Source organism: Bufo gargarizans, chromosome 6, assembly GCF_014858855.1.
Source record: "Bufo gargarizans isolate SCDJY-AF-19 chromosome 6, ASM1485885v1, whole genome shotgun sequence".
NCBI classification, from domain to species: Eukaryota; Metazoa; Chordata; class Amphibia; order Anura; family Bufonidae; genus Bufo; species Bufo gargarizans.
The window spans coordinates 246,603,055-246,624,368 of NC_058085.1; the positions used below are offsets into that span (position 1 = coordinate 246,603,055).

General features: G+C 46.4%; 1 protein-coding gene across 2 annotated transcripts; it reads left to right on the forward strand.

Moving 5' to 3' along the window:
- The first annotated feature begins 5,882 nt into the window (after positions 1-5,882).
- Positions 5,883-18,494, forward strand: LOC122942314 (zinc finger protein 260-like). Of its 2 annotated transcripts, none has more exons than XM_044299860.1 (4): positions 5,883-6,127; positions 10,995-11,152; positions 12,216-12,273; positions 15,949-18,494. In XM_044299860.1, exons 3-4 carry the CDS (start codon positions 12,219-12,221, stop codon positions 18,081-18,083), a joined length of 2,190 nt encoding a protein of 729 aa, XP_044155795.1. In that variant the 5' UTR covers positions 5,883-6,127; positions 10,995-11,152; positions 12,216-12,218; the 3' UTR covers positions 18,084-18,494. The 2 variants fall into 2 exon arrangements, with proteins under 2 accessions (XP_044155795.1, XP_044155794.1); XM_044299859.1 differs by having other exon boundaries at positions 5,883-6,083.
- The last annotated feature ends 2,820 nt before the right edge of the window (positions 18,495-21,314 follow it).

The window sequence follows — 21,314 nt, forward strand, 5'->3', positions numbered from 1 at the left end:
ATCCCATCTAATACTAGGCCGCACCGCTTTCCTCTGATGAAACTCCCCATACACCTTGTAAGCCTCACCAATTGCGTCCATATAACAAAACAGCGCCGCGCAATGTTCCAGAAATTTCTCTCCCACTACACTAGCCAGGATCGCAAAAGCCTGAAGCCAATTCATGAACGTATGCGGTATCAAGCGATACTGCCGCTTTTCGTCTTCCTCCTTGCTCTCATCTGGTTTTACTCTATCTAGATTAAACTTCTCCAGAGAAAGCAACGAAAATATCTCAACATATTAGTCCTTCCAAATCTTCTCCCTGACCTCCTGTTTCAAATGGGCCCCTCAAAACACACATACACTTCTCTCTGCGTCTGTCAACCTTACATCCTCAACCACCACCGTTTTTTGGCTACTTCCTGCACCAGTTTCCAAGGGCGACACCAGCACCAACTCCCGCACTAAACCCCCAACACTCTCCACCCCTGCACCACTCCCCACTAACCCCCCCTGAACATCCCCGTGCCGTACCCCTGACATCCACTCACCACGTCGTCCCTGAGACCTCCCAGCGGCCACTTTAACTTGTGGCGAAGGTCCATCACCGATGTATCAGGATCCGCAGAAACAGGACAGGTGCTTGGCGTTGTCATGTCGTTTAACCTCTCCTGGGCTTCCTGGCTCCATTCACCCTCCTTGATGGACCCGACTGCTGGAGACCCCACCCCGCGATCCTGAAGAAGCAGGGCCAGCAGCAGCGTCTGCAGTAGCGTCAGACCTTCCATCCGCAGATCACCAGCGCCTAAATAGCAGACCTGGTGTAAAGCTGCCCCATCTATCCAGCCCTGTGCACTCCTCTCTGCAGCATTGCACCTGAGAGCTGATGATTTTCTTTCCCCTCTAGCATTGCTACCAACACTGATACTAGGCAGAGGGGGTAGAGCTTCCCCTGCCACACTAATTCCAGCTCTTGCTGGAAGCTGCCGGCCCCCACCCCTGGCCGCAGCGCTGATCTACTCTCCCTGCTTGGACTGTTGCCCTGGCCCCCCATAGAGTGACCCGCACTCCGAGGGACCCGCTTGCTGCCTGAACAGAGCGGCCCTGCTATCAGGTAAGCCCTGTCCTGAGGCTCACCCCCTGCTCTGGCTCTCGCGCTGTGAGGACGCCGCTGGCTGAACTGCCCCCCCCCCCCCCCCGCTGAATAGGAGACGGGCAAGTCACACCCATGCCCCACTCCCGCTTGTCCCTGCCACCATAACAGATTCCTCCCGCTGCGGCAAGGGCCAGATGCTGTACCTGCTGCCCACCGCACCGGAGGGTCCCCACTGTGGCTCCGCAAGTGGCGCTGAACCCTGCGAGTTACCTCAGGACTCCAGCGTGCTGGGGGGAGAGACCTCCGTGCACGAGCCCGCACTGATAGATCACGCATAAAACCGCATATAGATATATATGTTCACATATAGACCTCTTCATATACTAATATATTCATTGTGAGTTATGTAGACGCTACGTGGGACACTACGTTTGACTTGGATACCACGCGGGACGCCGCGATAGGTAACAGCCACACTGAATGCCGTGTCGGGTGGGCTGATAGAAGAAACCCACAGGACACAGCCCGAGAATCCAGGAGTGGTAATGTACATGATTAGTACAACTAAGACCGTGCATTGAGGGAAAGTTTATCCGCTACTTACCAGACTAATCCTGTTACTTACCATTTGCGTTGTTTGCCCATACTTATTTGGAGTGTTTGGAACATAGCAGGTGTTTGCAACTTATGAGAGATACTTTACCAAGCATGGACTCACTGGCTTTATACAAGTAACATTGTGCATTCACAAACTATCCTGCTAGTAACCATTTGTTGTCTGCCTATAACAACTTGGAGCTCTTTGGACGTAGCAGGCTTGTGCAGCGTATGAGGGACATCTAATACCCTACAAGTGTGAATCTACTGGCTATATACCAGATGTGGATATATACAGTTATTATAGTCTAATTAGCAGGGCGGCCATTCTAGGCAGTTTGCTGTTTTATGCTAATTGGTTTTATTTATGCTATTACAATTGTTTAATTATTGTGTGTTATTGATGTAATTCCTGTATTCCTTTAAGTGGATTTCCATGTAATAAATTTCCGTATATTCCCATATAGCGAGTGCCCTTCTCCAATCCATTCTCTATTCAGTTTTACAGGACGGGTGAGTCCATTGAAGTGTGCACCCATTTTATTGTGTTCAACTGGTGAGCCACCGAATATACAACCTTTATTCAATTTCTAACCTGCATCCATTTTTTTTTTTATTACTTAACCCCTTCCAAGCATACCACTTTCCCCTAAGTGAGGCCGCATTCCGCTATGGCTGCGCCCCGCTCCATCGCTCTTTTTCGTCGATGTAAAGTGTGGTTTCTTGTGGGTGCAAATCCGAGCGCTCGTGGTGTATTATGAAAGTGAAGTTCCGTTTGTCACACTTGGAGTCAGCATCCTCTGCAGTCTCCTTCTGTTTCTTCATAGGCTTGGTTCCAGCACAAAGGATGAAGGGTAAACGTGATAGTTTTTTCACCTTCTAGGGCTCATCATCAAAATTTAACTCTCATTCTGACCACTACTGCACCCTTGTCAGCCTGAAACAGATGGTGATCTGTAGACACTGAGGCATCGACCATTTTTGGGGCCGTTGCAGTAACTCAGTCTTAATGTGAACTGGACTGGCAAATATGCTCATGCCTGCCTCGTCCATTCTTCTGCAAGTTTTCTGTCCTCCTTCGTAGAGCAACGTTTTTGTGTTGGGACAAAGGCGCCATTGTGTTGGTTGTGGCTTTTCCTGTCCATCTGATGAGGTTTCACACTTTATCCTTTTTGACCGCCGCTATAGTCAACGCCACCATGGAAAATTTTTAGAAGGGTGTTGTTGCAGACCACGGGTCAGTCACATGAGGATCGAGCCACGTGTTCAAGGTGAATGATGTCGACAGAGGAAAATGACAGAAGTCAGCACACAGGTTAAAACTCTGCCAGGATCCCAAATTGGGAGTGTCCTAGGCCCTTTATTTATACCCATTCCAAGGGTGTAACCTCTTAAAGTATTGACATAATTGGTTTCAAATGTTCCAACAATGACTTCTGATTGGTACACAAAAAATGTACTAAAGGGTTAATTGTAGGGATGTCCCGATACCCAAAACCCTTTTTTTTTTTTTTGTGGGCTTGTTAAAATCGTTATTTAACAACTATTCCCTATATAGGGATCTTACCTTTGTCTGTGGCTTATTTTCATTAAAAAACGATCTTTTAAAATATGCAAATCGCTTTACTACCAGCAAGTAGGGCGTCTACTTGCTGGTAGCCGCCGCAAAAAAAACCCCTCTCCTCTTGTTGATTGACAGGGCGTCTTCTCTTTCGGTGACGTCATCGGCGCAGGCGCACTGAGGGAGTGCTGAGGAGGCGAGCCTCCTTCTCTCAGAGCGCCTGCGCCGAATGAAGACAGGCGCAGGATTTTTGAAATGCTGACAGGGCCAGCCAGAGGAGATCGCTGCTGGCCCTGTCAATCAACAAGAGGAGGGGGCGGTTTTTTGCGGCAGCTACCAGCAAGTAGACGCCCTACTTGCTGGTAGTGAAGCGATTTGCATATTTTAAAAAATAGTTTTTTAATTAAAATAAGCCACAAAGCCACATACCAATTATGGTGTGGTGATATTTTTACTTCAAATTTAATTTAGTCTTAGGGGAGATTGATCAAACTTTGCACAAAGAAATAGCGGCGCAGTTGCTAATGAATAAAAATTAAAGCTGGAATTTGGTTGCTATTTGGTTGCAACAGCTGTAGGCACACTGGTTGGGGATCACTATTATATGACCATTTACACCCCCCCCCACCTTATTTATTTATTCACTGTTTGTCTGTTTTAACATGAAATGGAGAGAAATTAACTGGATTTCTTCTCCATTTCATGCATCATACCCACCTGGCCTGATGTAATCCTTCCCATGCAGATGCACAGAGTACAGCCACGTGACCTCTCCGATATTCTTTACTTCATTACATATTTCCGGCATAAATCTGTGACAACCCCTTTAGTGGCCAGCATAATAAAGGGGACTGAGTAGTCACAGACTGTATGAGTGCTCCCAGTCTGGTAGATCCTTGGTGACAACCACAGCAGCCAGCATCACAGCAGTCACAGGGGTTGTCACCCACTTTCCCTGAAGTTCTCAATGCCAGCTCCTCCCACTTCTGCTCTGGATGGCTCTGCTTATGAGAGGCGGCCATATTGGATGTCACACAGCTTTCTCAAAATCAGATGTGGCTGGCAAACATAAGAATGGACTGCAGTACCTGGGCTCCGGCAGCTCCTGCCATCTCTCCACCTCCGGCCCAGCTTCTTGCAGTCCCCTGAGGATAATATCCAGAACCCCAGCCAGAAGCAGCCTCCTCCTGCCGCTGCCGAGCCAGCAGGTCCCCAGGTGTATAATATCCGCTGCCAACCCCACGCTGATCAGCTGGGAGCAGCGCCACCGCCGACCGGAAGAGAAGATGGGACACGCCGCTGCAGCCGCCGTCCGGAAGGAGATAGGACACGCCTCCGCTACCGCTGATCTGGGCCATGAGGTATCGGCAACATTTGCGCGAGTACAAGTACTCGTGCAAATGTCCGGTATCGGGACATCCCTAGTTAATTGCTGAGACATACTTTTTAGCAAGAAATGCACACTGCTTGTTTAGCACATACACAGCTTATCTTATCTCAACACACACTTGCTAAATTCTATAGGTTTTAGGGTACTTTCACACTTGCGGCAGAGGATTCTGGCAGGCTGTTCTGTCGCTGGAACTGCCTGCCAGCAATCCGGACACAAACTGATGGCATTTGCACAAATGCATTGAAATACCGGTTCCGTCTCCGTTTTTACCGACACTTAATGCTGGATCCGGCACTAATACACTTCAATGTAAATTAATGCCGGATACGGCATTACGGTAAGTGATCAGTATTTTTGGCCGGAGAGAAAACTGCAGCATTCCCCGTCCAAAAAAAAAAAGAGGGACTGAACTGATGCATTCTGAATGGAATACTCTCCATTCAGAATGCATTAGGATAAAACTGATCCGTTTTTTTCCGGTATTGAGCTCCTGTGATGGAACTCAGTACCAGAAAACCAAAACGCTAGTGTGAAAGTACCCTAAGCTTATGTCATCATCGTCATCCTCTTATGGTGCACACAAAAAATTCTCTCTGTGAAATGGAAGCCACAGGAAAGCTGGGTACTTCTTTAACAAGGGCGTGCTTTTGCAATACCAGTTTTTTGCCTTCCCAAACATAACTCTGAGGGGAGAAATGTACGGAGCAAAAATGGAAAATGTTTCTTTTCCTGGTATCCAGGACACTGTGCAAAGTCGTCAAGAGTTTTATTCTATAGGCGTTGGGAAGCAAATGCCAGTTTCTTAACCTAACCTCTTCCCTTCAGCTGCCCCCCTCTTGCCCCTACCTGGTGCTGCCTGAGGTGATCGCCTCATCTGGCGACACACCCACCCTAATGGTAAGTACAAATATTTGACTTTGACCATAATAATGCTATAATCATAAACAGTGCCCAAACAGTATATGGAGGCACCACATGCAGGGGTCCCAAGGGTGACCAGGGCACACACAGACCTACACTACCAGTGATGACGACATAACGAAACATTATAACTGATGGCACGTCTGAGGTGAGGCAGTGATTCCAGGGGGCGCACATGGCAACTGGGGCATTGCTACCACCTACTCTCCATCACAAGTCCTCCACTCTGCCTTTTATGGAGTATGCAGTGACGTCACTGGGGGCGGTCACATGACTCCTTCCGAACTTGTCATATGGGCTCTTGCTGATCACATGACCTAGAGAGCGCGAGACCAGAAGCCCGGACCATGCCTCCTTTCTGTGGCTGTCCCTTTAGTGAGCGCACTTCTGCCTCTATGTTTTCTCACTCGCCGGTCTATAATTGGCCGGATATTCCTCCTGTAGAACTGTTGGAACGCAAACAGGAAGTGTCGAGAAGGATGACAAGGGAGTACTTCCGGGAAATAGAATGGCTGCGCACGGACGAGAGACTGGTCTGTCCTGGTTTATTTATGTATTATCTGTGTGCTCTCTGATGGTATGTCAGGCATAATCCCCGGGTACTTATCTCTCCTCATGGCACATGCACCCCCTTGTAATTACCCATAATACACTCCTGTATCATCATATGTCATAATCTGCTCCATCACAGTATTATTACTGCTTAACATGTGAGGCTGAAATCAAAGTGGGCACCACTACCTATTGTAATAGCTGCCCCACACTTTTCAAATAATAATTTATACCATGCAAGCTTCTAGTAATACTGCCCACACTGCCCAAATAATACCATGCAAGCTTCTAGTAATACTGCCCAAATAATGCCATACAAGCTTCTAGTAATCCTGCCCCACACTGCCCAAATAATACCATGCAAGCTTCTAGTAATACTGCCCAAATAATACCATACAAGCTTCTAGTAATACTGCCTCACACAGCCCAAATAATACCATACAAGCTTCTAGTAATCCTGCCTCACACTGCCCAAATAATACCATACAAGCTTCTAGTAATCCTGCCTCACACTGCCCAAATAATACCATGCAAGCTTCTAGTAATACTGCCTCACACTGCCCAAATAATACCATACAAGCTTCTAGTAATCCTGCCCCACACTGCCCAAATAATACCATGCAAGCTTCTAGTAATACTGCCTCACACTGCCCAAATAATACCATACAAGCTTCTAGTAATCCTGCCCCACACTGCCCAAATAATACCATGCAAGCTTCTAGTAATACTGCCTCACACTGCCCAAATAATACCATACAAGCTTCTAGTAATACTGCCTCACACTGCCCAAATAATACCATGCAAGCTTCTAGTAATCCTGCCCCACACTGCCCAAATAATACCATGCAAGCTTCTAGTAATACTGCCCAAATAATACCATACAAGCTTCTAGTAATACTGCCTCACACTGCACAAATAATACCATACAAGCTTCTAGTAATACTGCCTCACACTGCCCAAATAATACAATGCAAGCTTCTAGTAATACTGCCTCACACTGCCCAAATAATACAATGCAAGCTTCTAGTAATACTGCCTCACACTGCCCAAATAATACCATGCAAGCTTCTAGTAATACTGTCCCACACAGCCTAAATATTCTCATGCAAGCTTCTAGTAATACTGCCTGAATAATACCATACATGCTTGTAGTAATCCTGCCCTACACTGCCCAAATAATACCATACATGCTTGTAGTAATCCTGCCCCACACTGCCCATATAATACCATACACTCTTATAGTAATACTGCCTATATAATACCATACACGCTTCTAGTAATCCTGCCCCACACTGGCCATATAACACCATACACTCTTATAGTAATACTGCCTATATAATTCCATACACCCTTCTAGTAATCCTGACCCACACTGCCCATATAATACCATTAGGGCTGCAGCTAACGATTATTTGAATAATCGATTAGTTGCCGATTAATTTCTACGATTAATCGATTAATCGGGAAAAACGACAAAATTACAAAACAGAGAGGTTTATATGATCTTACTTGAAAAATTATGTTCAAAGGCCATATTAAAACAAATTGTGGACGACACTATTATGGGGGATCTGTGGACGACACTATTATGGGGGATCTGTGGACGACACTATTATGGGGGATCTGTGGACGACACTATTATGGGGGATCTGTGGACGACACTATTATGGGGGATCTGTGGACGACACTATTATGGGGGATCTGTGGACGACACTATTATGGGGGATCTGTGGACGACACTATTATGGGGGATCTGTGGACGACACTATTATGGGGGATCTGTGGACGACACTATTATGGGGGATCTGTGGACGACACTATTATGGGGGATCTGTGGACGACACTATTATGGGGGATCTGTGGACGACACTATTATGGGGATCTGTGGACGACACTATTATGGGGGATCTGTGGACGACACTATTATGGGGGATCTGTGGACGGCGTAGTTATGGGGGATCTGTGGACGGCGTAGTTATGGGGGATCTGTGGACGGCGTAGTTATGGGGGATCTGTGGACGGCGTAGTTATGGGGGATCTGTGGACGGCGTAGTTATGGGGGATCTGTGGACGGCGTAGTTATGGGGGATCTGTGGACGGCGTAGTTATGGGGGATCTGTGGACGGCGTAGTTATGGGGGATCTGTGGACGGCGTAGTTATGGAGAGGGGGATCTGTGGACGGCGTAGTTATGGGGGATCTGTGGACGGCGTAGTTATGGAGAGGGGGATCTGTGGACGGCGTAGTTATGGAGAGGGGGATATGTGCACTGTTATGGGCATAACAGTGCACAGATCCCTTTCCTCATAACAGTGCACAGACCCCCCTTCCCATAGCAGTGCCATACACAGACCCCCCCTCCTCCCCATAGCAGTGCTATACACAGACCCCCCCTCCCCATAGCAGTGCCATAGACAGATCCTCCCCCCTCCCCATAGCAGTGCTATACACAGACCCCCCTCCCCATAGCAGTGCCATAGACAGATCCTCCCCCCTCCCCATAGCAGTGCTATACACAGACCCCTCTCCCCATAGCAGTGCCATAGACAGATCCTCCCCCCTCCCCATAGCAGTGCCATAGACAGATCCTCCCCCCTCCCCATAGCAGTGCTATACACAGACCCCCCTTCCCATAGCAGTGCCATAGACAGATCCCCCCTCCCCCTTCCCCCTAACAGCCCCGGCCCCGATGCTTGCATCTTTATTTTACCTTTTTACAATGACGCTCCCGCTCCTGTAACAGCCAGGCAGAGCGGACGGCGGCGTAACGTCACTCAATCACGTGACGCGCCTGCTCCGCCCACTTCATGAATGAAGGAGGCGGAGCAGGTGTGTCACGTGAGTGAGTGACGTTACGCCGCCGTCCGCTCTGCCTGGCTGTTACAGGAGCGGGAGCGTCATTGTAAAAAGGTAAAATAAAGATGCAGCGACCGCCCGCCCGCCCGAATAGCAACGAATCGGCGATTATTCGATAACTGGATTCGTCGACAACGAATCCAGTTATCGAATATAATCGATTACATCGATTAATCGTTGCAGCCCTAAATACCATACACTCTTATAGTAATACTGCCTATATAATACCATACACGCTTCTAGTAATCTTGCCCACACTGCCCATATAATACCATACTATCCCAATAAATGTCATACAGACCATACATGCTCCCTTCTAGTAATCCTGCCCCACGCTGCATTTATAATACCATACAGACAATACACACTTCCAGTAATCCTGCCCCATAGTGCCCATATAATACCATACTATCCCAATAACTAGTACCATACTGACCATACATGCTTCTAGTAATTCTGCCCCACAATGCCCATATAACACCATACTATCCCAATAACTAATACAATACGGACCATACAAGCTTCTAGTGATCCTGCCCAGACTGCTCATTAGATCCCATACTATTCGGATAACTATTGCCTACAGACCATACACAGTTCTAGTAATCCTTCCCCTCACTGCCTATATAATATCATACAGACCATACAAGCTTCTAGTAGTCCTGCCCCACACAGCCTATATAATACCATGCCATTCCAATAACTAATACCCTAGAACCCATACACGCTTCTAGTACTCATGCCCAAATAATACCTTACTTCCCCCAATAACTAATATCATACAGACTATACATACTTCTAGTTTCATACAAGCTTAAAATAATCATATCCTACACTGCCCAAATAAAAATAATGACATGCTCTTCCCAAACTCCTTGGCACAGATGTGTTGTTCTGTTTGCTCGAAAAGCCTGAAACAAGATGCAGTTTGCAAAATGAATATCATGGGGTTAGAAGATGAATGAAGCAATAGAGATTGCAGCCTGAAATGTGGCACATTTTTTTTTTTTTTTTTTACTGAAGGTAACTATTAAAATAAAACAGAATGGTTTGAGACTAAAGGAAAGTAGATCCCAGACTGGATTGCTTACCGATCACTGCGACCTCTTCAAACAGCTAATCTGCTGGAGGTTGGACTCCTATTGATCCGATGTCGATGACAAAGAGTTTAGTAAGTGGAGGAGCTTAGCTGTACCAGGGGCACAGTGCCCCTTGTTTACTAATGTAAGTGCACTTAGACGCTGCAACATAATTTGGCGCAATCTGGTGCATTTAGTTTTTGAGAAATCCTCCACATCTAGCTCACCAAAGGGGTGTGTCTTACTTAGAATTAGGCATTTACATTTATTCTAATCTGCGCCAGGTAACTGGCATATATTATGGCAGAAATCTACGCCAGCTCCCTTGCCGATGTAGATCTCCTTTTTGGTGCATGAACCTGCACAGATGAGCCACAAATATTAAGCGGCGTGCGCCCCATGCAAGAGGAGGAGAGATTAAAGGGTTTCTCCAGAAATTATATAACATGGCAGCCAACAACCTGCCCTAGAATGAGCGGGCATGGTAGTTTTTCACTTGCAGAGCTGCCTAAGGGGATGAGGGGCAGGACCTTACTACACGCTACATTGCTCTACAGTAGATGGTAATGATGTGATCCCGCCTCTGATATGCCATTATGGCTCAGGAGCCGAACAGGAAAACTCACCAATATGTAGTATATGCAGGTGCCAGAGCATAGTGTTTAGTTAGCCCCGTACCCTCATCCTTCTAGGCAGCACTTCAACCAGTTCTGGCGGCCATTTTAAATAGTTCCTAAATAACTCTTCTAAGACGGGCATGTAAAAAGACAGTCTTCATAAATCTCCCCCTGTCTCAAGCTAAGCCAACTAATAGTGGATATAGAGTTAGACAAAATTGTCTAGCCATTCACCAAATTGATCATCCAGCCTGTGACAGCCTGTCTACTTTTATGTCCTCTATAGAACTGGTAAATCTGCCCCAGTATGCTTTCTAATAACTGTCTCTTGATATTTCTAGGACCGTATTGCTGTGATGAGGCCATCTGATGAGTGTGGAGAAATCAACAGATCCTCAACCATATCCTACTGCCTCCACCTCAATCACTTATCTGTGAGAGAAACCATGATAAGATCCTAGAAATCCCCAATAACATAACTGAGCTGCTGACTGGGGAGGTGAGCGCTGTTGGGATATGAAGAGGTGACTGCTAGTGAACCTGTCCTGTTCAACACAATGTGTGAGCGGTCAGTCACTTCACTCAATAGGACTTCCCACTGGAACCTAAAAGATCCTGACAATAGTCAGGCTCTAGAGAAATCTTGGGAGAGTGAGATAAAGAAATTTTGAATGAAGCTCAAGAGAACTTGTACAGCATGATGAACAACCTGCATATCTAAGTATAAAAGTTATAATAGAGGAGGAAGGATAGTGGGCAACTTTTCCTTTTAGCTGAATCGTTCCAGAACCCTAAAGTCTCATTCACACGTCAGTGTTTGGTCAGTGATTTCCATCAGTGATTGTGAGCCAAAACCAGGATTGGAGCCTCCACAGACATAAGGTATAAAAGGGAAACATCTGCACCTGTTCTGTGTGTAGAGCTGCACCTGCTCAAAATCAAAGATGGAAATCACTGACCAAACACTGATGTGTGAACAAGGCATAAGACCGTAAATCACGGACGTGTGCTGTCCATGATCTACATAGACAGCATATGTAACTATTGACTTCAATGTGTGTATCCACACATCAGTGGTTTTCCATAGACTATGGGTCTGTGGTGACATCATGGAAGCATGCCCTTTTCCCCTCACCCACGACAGCACCACGAGAGTTCTAGAGAGTAAGTGACATCAGAGGGCAGTGCCTACTTTGCCACCCAGCCGATTCCCATGTTTGTGATGTGGTTGTTGGCCACGTTTGTTTAACACAACAGCATGTACGCCCAGCAGAGGCTTATTTCAAGGGTTTATTTAAGCATACAGACACATAAGGGAGCAACCGTTCAGCTGCTCCTCTACCTTATAAGGATCCATTGTTCTTCACAGTCCGATGCAGTTCATCAATGTGATTTCTTCACCGGCTTTGTTCTTGTAAATGGTACAATGGTTTAGTTCTAAGGTGTTGCCTCTATATGATTCTTCTGTCTTCTTGTATATTAGTATTGTACATGGACATTAACATTTACCTGATATATCTCTCTCTCTCTCTCTCTCTCTCTCCTTTTTTTTTTTTTTTAAGAGTATGGAGCACACATCGCGCCATGAGGATCGTTTTGTCAGGGGTCGCAGACTTATCGGTATAAATAATTTTTTTCATACTCTTTAAAATATGACTCTATAGGTCAGGGGTACTCAAGTACTTTATGTAAAGGTCCACATACCCGAGTCTGCTATAGAATGGAGGTCTGAGCTGCAAAACAAAAAAAATGTATAAGGAGGAACAACACCATTGGCGTGTAGCACTGCATAATATTATTCTTTTACAATCATCCACACCTTTAAGCCCACCGAATCTCCTTTCTGCCGACCAAACAGTAAGAATGTCCTTTCAGTGCCCCCTAACAATGATGCCCCTTTAATGCCCCTCAGACAGTATGATATCCCTTTACTGCTTCACAGAGTATGATACCCCTAAGTGCACCCTCACAGCAGGGTGATCCCTTCGTGCCCCCACACATTATTATGCTCCTTAGTGCCCCTGACGCATTGCGATGCCTCCTTAGTTCCTCCCCACAGAGTATGAATACCCTTAGGGCATTACTACTGTGAAAGGGGCACTATCTGTGCCTCTTCACAGTAATAATGCCCATGGTGCCCCGTCACAGTAATAATGCCCATTGTGCCCCCCCATAGTAGAAATAGCAGTAATGCCCATTGTGCCCTTTCATAGTAGTAATGCCCTCTGTGCTCTGTGCCGCCTCCAGAGTAGCAATGCCCATTGTGCCCCCTCCAGAGTAGAAATACAGGCCGGCGGCGCGATCTGTGCCTACAGGCTGAATGGTGGAGCCGGGAGAAGTCTCCTGCTTCACAATTCAGAGCGCCGCCGCCCTAAAGCAGGGGAGGAGCTCTTGGAGCTGAACGGTGAGTGACAGGTAGGGTTGGGCGATATACCGGTATCACGATATACTACGGTATAAAAAAAAACGGCGATAAGGCGATATCGCTGTTTCCTAATTACTGCGGTATTTTGTGACGTCATAGAAGCGGTCATGTGCGCTGACCGCTTCAAAATCATTGGTGGCAGTGGCCAGTGTCCCCCTCCCATCATTGGTGGCAGTGGGCAGTGCGCCCCCTCCCTCCCCAGTATTAATCATTGGTGGCAGTGGCAACAGGGTCCCCCTCCCCCTCATTGGGGGCAGTGGGCAGTTCCGATTGGAGTCCCAGCAGTGTAATGCTAGGGCTCCGATCGGTTACCATGGCAGCGAGGGCGCTACTGAAGTCCTGGCTGCCATGGTATCTTAGTGAGCAGCATTATACTCACGTGCGCCATGGCCGCCGGGCGCTGCTTCTTCTCATAGGTCTGTGCAGCGCATTGCTAATGCTATAAGCATTAGCAATGCGCCGCACAGAAGAAGGAGCGCCCGGTAGCGCCCTCACTGCCATGGTAACCGATCGGAGCCCTAGCATTACACTGCTGGGACTCCAATCGGAACTGCCCACTGCCCCCAATGAGGGGGAGGGGGACCCTGTTGCCACTGCCACCAATAATTAATACTGGGGAGGGAGTGGGCGCACTGCCCACTGCCACCAATGATGGGAGGGGGGGGTTGAGTTACCAGAGGGGGCTGATAAGAGGGAGAGGCTGGGGGGGGCACATGAGAGGCTTGTGGTGCCCCCCCCCCCCCATACAGTGTAACGTCTCCTTGTGGTGCCCCCCCCCCCCATACAGTGTAACGTCTATGTGGCAAAACCAACCTCACCACAGTGTTTTGGAGGGGGCTGTTTGCCAGCCTCTTGCCTCAGGATTATGGCCCATACTAACTTTAAAGGAGAAGACAGACCGGCCGCACAGCTTAAATCTGTCTTTGGAATTGTATTTTATGTTATTATGCGTTCGGTTAAATTGTATGTTATGTGAGGGTACCCAGATAGCTAATATTATTGTATTCGTGTATTCTGAGTGCCATTCACCTAATGATATGCACTCAGACTTGAGCTATCTGGGGATATGTTAAATGTCTGTGTTTGCTGTGGGGGTGTGACATTGTGGGTTTGGGTGGTGATTTCTGTCCTGTTGTCTCCACATGTGTATTGGCGATTTCCCTTTGTCCTGAGAGATAATTGGATTGCTCCTCGGGTGTCGCTAGGGCAGAGAGGAGGAAACCATGATGCATTGTGGGGATGTGTTGTGTCTGTGTATCCTGAATTGCTGCATATCTGTCCTGTGTCAGTCTCCCTTCTGGACCCCTAGGGGCATGTCCACCAGATGGGGACCTGCATAAATACGGGCGGGTAGCCCTCAATAAAGAGTTCCTTTTTTATCCTTCATCATGTTGAGACTGGTGTTTGGATAACTGATCAAAACTGGGGGATTGCTATACGCTGAAGATTTGCTATACTCCCCTGGCAGAGAGGTTCACCCACTGGAGCCTGGAGCCTTGTCGTAGGTCCAGCGTGGGTAGAGGACGGTGAGACCCCAACCAAACTGCGGCGGTTCGTGGGGTCTGCAGTGCGTACGGTGTCAAGTGGAGTGCTTGGAGTCCTCGGAAAGCACTAGGAGCATCTATCGACGGAGGTACCCGGTCGGGGTGCTAGGAGATCCGTTAGTCTCCTTGTGGTGCCCCCCCCCCCCTCATACAGTGTAACGTCTCCTTGTGCCCCCCCCCCCCCCCCCCCAATACAGTGTAATGTCTCCTTGTGGGCCCCAAGTGTTTTTTTTCTTCTAAATGGGCATTTATCGCGATATATATATCGGTATTGCGATAAATTTCTTAATATCGTTATCGTGGGAATATTTTTGATATCGTCAAACCCTAGTGACAGGACATCAGCTCCCAGCGCTCCAGCAATGAGTGCTTCCATCTGTATTGATGTAAGCGCTCATTGCTTCTGGCGCCACCCGGGGCGAACTGCCCCTCACTTGGCACGCCACTGAAGGGGTCCGGACAGCTGGCAACCGCTGTCCAGATTCAAACCGCAGTCCACCAGTTAAGTACCCCTGCTTTAGGTCATTGTAAAGGGGGTGTTCCCCCCCCCCCCCCCCCCCCAGAGCTCATTTCTTGTATTATCTACCTAGCTTCCTGTTTTTTCCAGGAGGTTGTATGCCCCCATGTCACAGAGATTCAGGGTCAGAGAATGCTTTTTTTATGATGTTGCATTATACAAAATATTAACTATTTAGTGAATATTATTTAAGTCCTGTCACCAAGTTTCCTTTCTATACATTAGGAAATATGTGTTATAAGATTCAGAAGAACCCACCAAACAACTTTCTGTGGCCAAAATCAAGAAGGGGATAAGAAAGGTGGTTTTGACAAAGCAGGATCGATTGAGAGGCTCCTTGATGTTCCTATTGTATCCATTGTTTAATAGAAGACCCCAAGACCTGTGTATTTCTTTAACTAAGAAAAGCTAGTTTCACACTATCATTAGACCTCTCCGGATGTCTACCGCATCTCCGTCCGGCACCATTCACTATAATAGGGACTGGTGGGGATCTGGTATAGTGGTTTTCGTCAAGCCTATTCTCCGCATTTTTGCGGCCGGATTGCAACTTATCCCCATTATAGTGAATAGGGCCAGGTGGATATGCAGTAGCTTCCAGCAACACCTGAATGGAGAGACACAGCAGGCTGTTCTAATAGCGCTAGTGTGAAACTAGCCGATTTTAAAGTGACCCCCGACCTGTGGTTCTTTCCTCTAATCCTGTCCCATGGTGTCTAGTAGGTCAAAAATATTTTTTCTAATTTTCACATCTCTTTAAAATGGAGTTAATATAACTATGTATTATTATATTTTTTTTTATGCTCTAGATTGGCGCACAGCCAGAAAGCCACGTGGAGGATTTCACGTCACCACTCCCTTGGACCTTACAACCTCAAAAACAAGTGTTGTGAAACGTAATCGGGGACATTCTGTGAAAAAGGAAAGTGCCAACAGCAATAACACAAACTCACAACTTGCAAATACACAGCACAATACTGATTATATCAAAGAAGAGTCCCACCAAGAAGGTAACCCTGATATTAATTCCTCCACCATACAGACCCAGAATGTGTCTTCTCATAGGGACAAGGATTCGTTGGCTAGCAAAGAGGAAAACCGAACAAGTTCTGACATCAATACATCCACTGATGACACAAAAACACAGTATACATCAGCTAAAATAAATAAAGACTGTTTGTCAGAAGAAGAAAACACCCGTGAAGATTATACACAACCATGTCCATCTTCTCATATTAAGGCGGAATCCAATTCACATAAGGAAGGAAGCCTCACAGATACTGACCCTTACTCACCCACACATGGTACCAATGAAGAGGGTGAAAATTTAAGTGGAGACACATGTACACCCACAAATCATGGGCTGCGTTATCCATCAACTGACTTTAAATCAGAATCCGATTCTAGCGAAGAAGGGCATGCCTCTGATAGGGAGGTGCACACCACCACAGATTATATCCCTGTGATTGTGAAAGAGGAATCGGTCTCGTGTGATGAAGACAACCTCACAGATGGTGACTTTTATTTACCAGAAGAACATATAGACCCACAGTTTCCCTACACATATGGTGGAGATTATTCTTGTTCTGTATGTGGAAAGACTTTTAATACAACACTGGAACTGGCAAGACACCAACCAATTCACCTGCGGGGGAAGACCTACTCCTGCTCTGTGTGTGAGAAATGTTTTAGCAGTAAATCAGACATGATAAGGCATGGGCGGATTCACACAGGCGAGAAACCTTTTCTTTGTTTCGAATGCGGGAAAAGTTTTAGCAAAAAATCAGACGTTATCAGACACGAGAAGATCCATACTGGTGAAAAGCCTTTTGCGTGTCCTGAATGTGGAAAGCGTTTTAGCCGGGATTCGCATCTGATCAGACATCAAAGAATCCACACAGCAGAGCGTTCATTTACATGCTCCGAGTGCGGGAAAATTTTCACCAGAGAGTCCCAGCTCATCCGACACTTGAGAATTCATACAGGGGAAAAACCTTTCTCTTGTTCACAGTGCGGTAAAAGTTTCCGTAAGAAATCTGATGTTGTCCGGCATGAGAAGATTCACACAGGAGAGAAGCCATTTGTTTGTTCGGAGTGCAGTAAGCGTTTCAGCCGGCATTCTCATCTCGTCATCCACCGGCGGGTACACACTGGAGAGAAAACATTCTCATGTTCGGAATGTGGCAAGTGCTTCACTCAGTACTCCACCCTCCTCTCACACCGCAGAATACACACCGGTGAAAAGCCTTTTTCTTGCACTGAGTGCGGAAAATGCTTTGCCCAAAAAAGAGATCTGAATAAGCATATGACTTTTCACACCGGGGTGAAACCTTATCCATGTTCAGAGTGTGGCAAGAGCTTTGTGCTGAAATATGAACTGAGGAAGCATGTGAGAATCCACACGGAAGAGAAGCACTTTGTCTGCTCTGAGTGTGGCAAATGCTTCATAACAAAATCGGACTTGGTGCGCCATCAGAGAATTCACACAGGAGAGAAGCCATTTGCATGTTCTGAATGTGGAAAGTGTTTCAGTAGGCACACTTACCTGGGCATTCATCAGCGGGTTCACACCGGGGAGAAGCCATTTGTATGTACAGAGTGTGGCAAGTGTTTTAGTCAACGGACAGCCCTTGCAGCACATGGAAGGACTCACACGGGAGGTCGGCCATTCGCATGCTCAGAGTGTGGCAAGTGTTTTAGCAAAAAATCAGACCTTCTCCGACATCAAAGAATCCACACTGGGGAGAAGCCATTTACATGCCCTGAGTGTGGAAAATCCTTCAGCCGTCACACCTATCTCATTATACACAAGAGGATACACACTGGGGAGAAGCCCTTTCTGTGCACCAAATGTGGCAAGCACTTCACTTATAAGTCACACCTGGTTCGGCATCAGAGAATCCATGTGGCAGAAGAGGCCTTTCCTTACTCTGAGTGTCAGTAGGCATGTAAAGGTAGACTTGGAGGTCATAACTGAATGAATGAACATATGGGGGACATTTCATGGGTCCTGTAAATTAAATTATAGGGATATTAAAGGCAACATCTGGGAATAGAAAAACATGGCTGCTTTCTTCCAGAAACTGCACCACGTTGGTCCATGGGTGGTGTCTGGTATCGCAGATCAGTTCAGCTAAAATAATGCCCTGCAATACTACACACAGCCTGCGGACGGTTGTGGTGCTGTTTCTAGAAGAAAGCAGCTGTGTTTTTTTTTTATCCTGTACAACCCTTTTAACTCTGATCCCAAAATAACATTATTTCTTCCTGTTTGTATATTTAATTATATGGGCTGAAGACTTGAACGTGTGTCTTGTACATTTGCGACTACAGTAGTCTTAATAAATGTTTTGTCATTTTTTTTTTCTCCTGTTTGGCTGCTTGCAGAACGAGGTGGAGTCATGTCAGTCAGTGTAGTTTTTTTTTTTTTGGCAAAAATTGGGTTCAAAGACGTTTTATCATTGGGAAAAATACAAGTAATTAAAGAGAATTTCATCTGGCGGCTACGTCGTGAAACCTAAAGTAAGAAGCAGACCTTATTAGATGTCCTATGGATTCTGTACAACCTTTGTCTAGCTATTCCACTGGCATTTTGTAAAACCCCATTCACCAAACGGCCGTGTCTGAACAGGGCCTTATCCATCCAGTTTGGAACCTAGACAGATCTGTCCTAAATAATGTCTGTAAAATAAAATGCCACCACTGGTAGCCCACTTATGTAGTGGTATGTGAGATGGTTATATAGTGATATGTAAGGGTATCTGAAGCTCTACTGGTTATATGGTGTGCAGTTATATAGAGTCTTGCTGGTTAAAGGTTACTTCCAGTGATGTTAACCGCTTTTTCCACTTGAAAATTGAGGTAATATAACGTACCGCATATATATGATGGTTAATCGACTATAAAGGAATAATGGTTATAAGGTGATTCATGAAGCTGTGCTGGTTACATAGTAATTATTTGCAGGAAGACTTTATATTTTGTTTGAGGGTCTATGGAAGAATACTGGAATACATGGTGTGCAAGGTTATATGGAGGTGCTTGAATTTATAAGGAGGTTTACCGTCTTACTGTATGTGAAGGTGCTTATGTTTGAAGCCATATGACAGAATACTGGTTATTGGGTGGGGTGTAAGTTGATATAACAGGGATCAGCAACCTTCGGCACTCCAGCTGTGGTGAAACTACGACTCCCAGCATGCACACTTGATTGGCTGTTCTCCAAACTCGCATAGAAATGAATGGAGCATGCTGGGAGTTGTAGTTTCACAACAGCTGGACTGGCGGAGGTTGCTGACCCCCTGTAGTATGATGGTCTATGCATGTAAAGTGATTATATAGTGATGTCTGAGATTGAGGAGGTATACTAGTTATATGAAGCTGTAAAGTTGTTTGGAGACATGCCGGTTATGAGGTTCTATCTAGCTATTGTGGCAGGTTACATTATATAGAGGTGTATTGGTCCATGATGGGGGTATACTGGTTATATAGAGGCAAATGAAATTATGTAAAGTGGTTATATGATGATGCGATAGCCATTTGGTGGCACACTGACTTATATGGAATACGCAAGGTTGTATGAACTTATTCTGCTTGAGTGTGTCTGTCTAGGGTTTTAAAGTTTTTATTTTTTTCCCAGTACCCAATGGGACCCATCAAAGCACCTTAAAGGGTAACTGAGTTTTCAACGATATTTAAAAAAAAAAAATATGCGTTCTGGCAGGGGACATGGTTTGGATTATATTCAATTCTCCTCAAGCACCAAGTGCTGTGTTTATGGCTGCTAATTGCTCTGCTGTTGTAAAGCATCGAAGATTTGTTTGTGTCACGTGACCACGGAGCGAGAGTGAAGCGCTTGCTATTACTCCCGCTCCGTGGTCTCCCGCTGGCCCGCAATACTTACCTTTCCAGCAGGGGGCCTCCGGACACTCCACAGTACGTCCATGGTCCTGCGCTGCTCTGACCTCCTGACGTACGCATACCATGACCTGACGTGCTGTGTGACGTCGGACACAGAGCAGCGCGGAACGATGGAATGTCACCCCTGCTGGAAAGGTAAGTTGGTGCGACTAAGGCCGGGCGCCCGGAGTGCACAGCGTCATAGCAACCAATGACTCTGTGCACTCTGGGTGTCAGGAGGAGCAGGGGGGAGATGATTGCACAAGAGAGGATAGCTGCTGTTACAAGGTGGGTGATGGCTCTGGGGTGGGGGGAGAGCTGATGGCTCTGGGGTGGGGGGAGAGCTGATGGCTCTGGGGTGGGGGGAGAGCTGATGGCTCTGGGGTGGGGGGAGAGCTGATGGCTCTGGGGTGGGGGGAGAGCTGAAGCACTTGGGCTGATCACACAGGGGGGAACGAAGGATGTTGGGGACTGATGGCAGGGGTTTTTATAAAGGAAAACAGTCTATTAATTCATTTTTTCTTATTAGAATACTCGATTAATCGTAAAAATAATCAATAGAATACTCTATTTCTAAAATAATCATTTACTGCAGCCCTATTCTCTTCACAAACCAGAGAAGAGCAGATATAGACTCCCGGGTGAGAGGCTGCGGACACAATAACTTATTGGAGGGAGGCATACTAAATGTCAAGTATGAATCCTGTCACTTGGTAACAGTAAGTGGACAGTAAAATTGTTAGAAGGGAGCCCGCTAGTAGCAGGGATTTCAAAAAGGTTTTTAGGGTGAATTGCATTTTTTTTTTTTTTTTAAATCAAAGTACATTTGTTCAGATTCACCTAAAGTGACCACTGAGAGTACGTTGTTTTGAAAAGTTGGTGACCATTTAAGTAATCCTAACTTGCCTGCAGAAGAAAGTTTCTGATATACAAAGTTGCATAGATCAGCCGCTGTGGAACCCAATCATGTGACACGCTCTCTTTGGAAATGGTACATCCACCAACATCACATCCATCAATCAATCAGGACACCATGTTTCCAGTCTGGTCCATGGACAAGCTCATCCCTTCTGCATCCCAGCTATAACGCTGTCTAACACCATAGATGGCAGGGAGGGGCTTCCTCTGTAAGTAAGACATCTTGAAAACAATACGTAATTGGTATCCTCAAAATGCCACGGAGAACAAGATTAAAAGTAAAAAATCATAGCTGAATGAAAAGTTAACAGGTGTGTGCAAAGGTTTTAGGCAGGTGGGGGGGAGGGGGGAATGCTAC